This window comes from Mya arenaria, chromosome 4 (genome assembly GCF_026914265.1).
Source record: "Mya arenaria isolate MELC-2E11 chromosome 4, ASM2691426v1".
NCBI classification, from domain to species: Eukaryota; Metazoa; Mollusca; class Bivalvia; order Myida; family Myidae; genus Mya; species Mya arenaria.
Genome location: NC_069125.1, coordinates 47,402,278 through 47,407,567, shown reverse-complemented (window position 1 = coordinate 47,407,567; position 5,290 = coordinate 47,402,278). Strand labels below are relative to the sequence as shown.

The window sequence follows — 5,290 nt, the reverse complement described above, 5'->3', positions numbered from 1 at the left end:
TACTAAATTACGTCACGTAATTGCTGGCGATATGTTTGTAGAGCACTATTAATTAGATGTAATACCAAGATACCAATAACGAAAGCTATCCTTAAAGGGATAACTTTAATTGTTTTAGAAGAACAGGCATGTTTAATGCATTATCGACGTTTTTGGGAAAAAACTGTTGATAATCGCTTCAATGTGTTAATTTGTGCATAAAAACAGTTAAAATGTCATTGTTTTAGAAGAAAATGCATGTATACATGCTTTGAAATAGGATTCAGTTTAGGCCGCTAGGCCGCTAATTTCACGCCGCTATGCCGCTAGGTCGCATAAGTGCTTGATCGACTTTTTTGAAAAAAAGTTGAAAAATGCTTCAGAATGATAATTTGTCCATAATAAGTTAATTTAAAATTGTTTTAGAATAAAAGGTAAAGAAAAATATTCTGAATAGATAACAATTTAAGGCCGCTATGTAATTATATGAATAAAAAACCTTGATTTTTCATTGTTTTTTAAAAAAAACGCATTAACAATTGCTTGGAAATAGAAAAAATAATTAGGCCGCTAGGCCGCAAGGCCGCCAACTTCACGCCGCTAGGCCGCCAGGCCGCTAACTTCACGCCGCTAGGCCGCTAGGCCGCCAGGCCGCTAACTTCACGCCGCTAGGCCGCTAGGCCGCTAACTTCACGCCGCTATGCCGCTAGGCCGCTACCTTCACGTACATCCATGGTGCCAATAAGCGTATTGTTCACACCTATGTATGCATATTTAAGCAGACTGAAAAAATAGTAGACAACTGTTTGATTTTATGATATCTACAAGAGGTAAAAATTATACATACTATTACTTACGGCATTTATTATAATAAAATAGTTATTTCATTTTGGAATGTCCCTAAAGTCGTGCTGTTTTGTATAAGTGTATGCTTTGTTGTACTTTTAGGACGATCTAAGATTTGTATACGTCCACTCATATTTTAATTTATGCATAATTGTATTTAGTCTCAATGTTTGTTCAATTATCAATGGTCATATTTTCCCACTTGAAACTTGTAACTTGTATTTATCATATCTGTTTTCTTTTCCTCTTACCCTTTAACCTGCAGCTGCAAAGCAACGATGCGATCTTCTTTTGTTTCAGATTCAAATTGTTCACCGCGTGCTAGTTTTAAAGATACGTTTGATTAATGGCTCTAAGTACATAGTGGTTGCCAAAATTAAAGGTGCCCTCATGCAAAAAACACTCGTAATATGAGAACGTTGTCTTCTATGAATGCCCTTGTTTTAAGACATTGATAAAAACTATTTTTCAGAGAACTCGTTATTGCTCCAGGATGAACTCGGTGCTATATTTATTACAAAGAAGGTGTCGCCATGTAATATACTGTTTCATAGAAAAAGGTCAACTCACGCTGCGATGACAAAGATAGTGCTAAGGAAGTACCGTATATAGTCTGCCAACAAGTTATAATAAAGTCAAAAAAATATACAAAAGCTACTAACACATCTCCAAACGCCTGAAATGTTAATTGTTGATTGGTTAGGGGTTGTGAGAGCTGATGATGGCATGCAAGCGCCTCTTCGCCGCCTGCAACTTCCAGAGGACCATGCTGAACGCCTTGAGGACACAGGCGTGTGATTTGAGGGGTGAAAGTAGACAGGTCCTTTGTGTTTTAGGACGCATAAAAGGGTGGCAATGAAACTTCTGAAATGGTCATCATCATCATCATCATCATCATCATCATCATCATCATCATCATATCATCATCATCATCATAATCATCATCATCATCATCATCATCATCGTCGTCTTCGTCGTCGTCGTCGTCGTTGTCGTCATAACAATCATCATTATCGATATCGCCGCGGCATCATCATCTTTCTCGTCATCGTCATCGTCGTTGTCTTCGTCATCATCTAAGGTGGAAATGCGCCATAAGTTTCTTAATGAAAATTATCGAGTATCTGAATGTATAGTTTATACATAATTAGTTTAGCCTTGCTTTGAAGACAATAACAAATACAAACAGATCAGAATAACTCCATAGTACACGTATATATCGTAGGTAACCAGTCCTACGTGGACCGCATTCATAAAGCCTCTTAGTGAAAATCATTAGCTAAGACAAATCTTTAAAAACGAATACCCTCTATGTTGTGTCTACATTATTATTATGCCTTTATTATCTGGATCTTTGCTTGCTTATTTTTTATATTTTGGTGTAACAAATTCCGTTTTATTTCTATTCAATTCAACTCAGAAGATAACAACAACATTTTTCATAAAGTTGAAAATCAACACTTCACTAAGAAGCTGTATGGATACAAGCCCGGTGTCATTGATAATGGTGACGAACGTTCCCGGGGGGTGGGGGACGCTCTAACCAAGACCCCTTGTATGAGAGGATGCCATTTGAACATTATATTTCATTTTGTAGTTTGATACGAACATAGTTTGTAAAAAATCTTATTATGTGTAATCAAACCTTTTCAAATGCATTACGATATGAAACAAACAAGAGCAGATGTCTTATTTCGGGTCTTAATCCTTTCTCCAATAATGTTTGTTTTTAGGTTAAATTCATTTTTGGCTTAATATATAGTATTACCGACCTCAAGCTTTAGAACAGATTTGGATCATGTATACTGTAATACTTTATTTTTTCTTATCAGTAACAAAACAGGGCAACTTATTAAGGTTTAAGTTTGCAGTTCTTCAAACTGTCGCAAAACCCTTCCATGAACATGAGTGCATTCATGGAAAGACCATTCATTCATGTTTCAGTTGGCGCTTTTGTCTTTGGACTGGAAATACATTATTTTAACTAAATCTTGTCCATTAATCTACTATACCCCGAAACATAAATTACTGGTTTTCCAATGACTCTTTACAGTGCATTGTTCGGTGCATGCACTGTTGCATTCATTGACTACACTCCTTTATATCATTGTGAGAGGCACATTGAAACTTGCCAATTGTACATTATGTCTAGAGTGCACGAACTTGCAAAAGTGTTAACATTTTGTTTGAGTTCAATTGGTTCCAGCCATGGTCTTGAAATTGGTTGCTTTGTTAGACCCTTAGTTTATACTAATTTCGTTCATTGCGATTGTGATGAAAGCTGATAGCTTATAGCAGCATGTCCGTTCAGGATAGAAACCAGTACTTGTATACTTTATAGAGAACTACATGTTAAACGACAATGCTTTATGCTACGTCTAATGCCTACAAGTCAAAATGTCATATGCGTGCGCGTGTGTGTGTGTGCCTTTCTTCATGTCTGTCCGTCTGTCCTTCTGTCTGTCTGTCTCTCTGTCTGTCTCTCAGTTTGTGTTCCTCTGTCTGTTTCTCTGTTTAAGTTTCTTTATCTGTGTTTTATTTGTGTCGTTCTGTCTGCACCTCTGTCTATCTTTCTGTCTGTATGTCTCAGTCTGTCTCTCTTTCTGTGTCTCTCTGTTTATCTCTCTGTTTGTCTCTCTGTTTGTGTATCTCTGTCTGTGACTCTCTGTCTCTCTGTCTGTTTATCTGTCTGTTTCTCTGTGTCTGTGACTCTTTGTCTGTATCTCAATGTATGTCTTTTTGTTTGTATCACTCTGTCTGTCGCTCTGTTTTTCTCTCTGTCTGTGTCTCTGTTTTTCTCTCTGTCTGTCTCTCTTTCTCTCTGTCTGTCTCTCTGTTTTTCTCTCTGCCTGTCTCTCTGTTTTTCACTCTGTCTTTCTGTCTGTGTCTCTCTGTTTGTCTCTCTATATGTGTTTCTCTGTATGTGCCTCTTTGTTTGTGTTGATCTGTCTGCGTCTCTTTGTTTGTGTATCTCTGTCTGTGTCTCGTTGTTAGTGTTGCTCTGTCTGCGTCTCTCTGTCTCTATCTCTGTATGTGTCTCTCCGTATGTGTCTCCTTGTTAGTGTTGCTCTGCATGTGGCTCTCTGCCTGTGTCTCTATGTCTGTGTTTCTATGTTTGTTGTACTGTCTGTGTCTCATTGTCAGTGTCTCTCTGTTTGTCTCTCTGTTTGTTTATCTGTTTGTCTACCTGTCTTTCTCTATGTTTGTTTCTGTGTTTGTGTCTCTATCTGTATCTCCCTGTCTGTGTCTCTCAATCTGTAACTCCCTATCTGAGTTTCTCTGTTTGTCTTTCTGTAACGGTCTATCTCTGTTTCTCTGTTTATATTCTTTATCTGTGTTTTTATTTGTGTCTTTCTGTCTGCTTCTCTGTCTGTCTCTCTCTCTGTTTCTGTGACTCTTTGACTGTATCTCTGTCAGTCTTTCTGTTTGTGTCTCTCTTTCTGTGTCTCTCTCTCTGTATCCTTGTTTGTGTCTCTCTGTCCTCCCTATCTGAGCTTTAATTTGTGTATCTCTGTCTGTGACACTCTGTCTATCTCTCTGTCTATTTTATCTGTCTGTTTCTCTGTGTCTGTGACTCTTTGTCTGTATTTCTATGTCTGTCTTTCTGTTTGTACCACCATGTCTGTCTCTCTGGTTTCCTCTCTGTCTGAGTTCCTGTCTGTCTCCCTCTCTCTGTCTGTGTCTCTCTGTATGTCTCACCGTCTGTGTAACTCCGGCTGTGTCTCTCTGTCTGTGTCTCTCTGTCTATGTTTCTCTGTCTGTGTCTCTTTGTTAGTGTTGCTCTGTCTTTGTATTTCTGTCTGTGTCTCTTTGCCTGTCTCTCTGTCTGTGTCTCTCTATTTATTTCACTGCCTGTTTATCATTCTTAGTGTTTTTCGTTGTTGTCTCTGTGTCTCTCTGTTTGTGTCTCTCTTTTTGTGTCTCTCTGTTTGTCCTTCTGTTTGTGTCTCTCTGTTTGTGTCTCTCTGTCTGTGTCTCTCTGTTTGTCCCTCTGTCTGTGTCGCTCTGTTTGTCTCTCCCTGTCTGTGTCTCTCTGTCTGTCCCTCTGTTTGTGTCCCTCTGTCTGTGTCTCTCTGTTTGTGTCTCTGTGTCTTTGTCTCTCTTTGTGTCTCTCTGTCTTGGTCTCTCTGTATGTGTCTCATTGTTAGTGTGCTCTGTTTGATAAACCCTGTCCGAGTCTCTTTGTCTTTGTCTTATAGCTGTGTCTCTCTGTTTGTGTCTCTCTGTCTGTGTATCTCTGTTTTAATCCCTCTGTTTCTCTGTTTAAGACCCTCTGTCTGTTTCTCTGTCAATCTCTATGTTTGTGCCTTTTTATCTGTGTCTTTCTGCTAAAGTCTCTCTGTCTGTTTCTCTGTGTGTTTCTTTCTGTTTGTCTCTCTTTCTGTGTCTCTCTGTATATCTCGTATGAACTATTTCGTATGAAGAATGAGTGGAATGTCGGTTTGTTTGAAAAAAGAAATATTCA

The 5,290-nt window shown here is 38.5% G+C and overlaps 1 protein-coding gene across 1 annotated transcript; it reads right to left on the bottom strand.

Moving 5' to 3' along the window:
- Positions 1-3,573: 3,573 nt before the first annotated feature.
- LOC128230876 (RNA-binding protein 25-like) lies at positions 3,574-4,967 on the bottom strand. Its single transcript, XM_052943303.1, has 3 exons — positions 4,675-4,967; positions 4,013-4,366; positions 3,574-3,802 (listed from the first exon to the last, which is right to left on the bottom strand). Exons 1-3 carry the CDS (start codon positions 4,965-4,967, stop codon positions 3,574-3,576), a joined length of 876 nt encoding a protein of 291 aa, XP_052799263.1.
- Between the last annotated feature and the right edge of the window lie 323 nt (positions 4,968-5,290).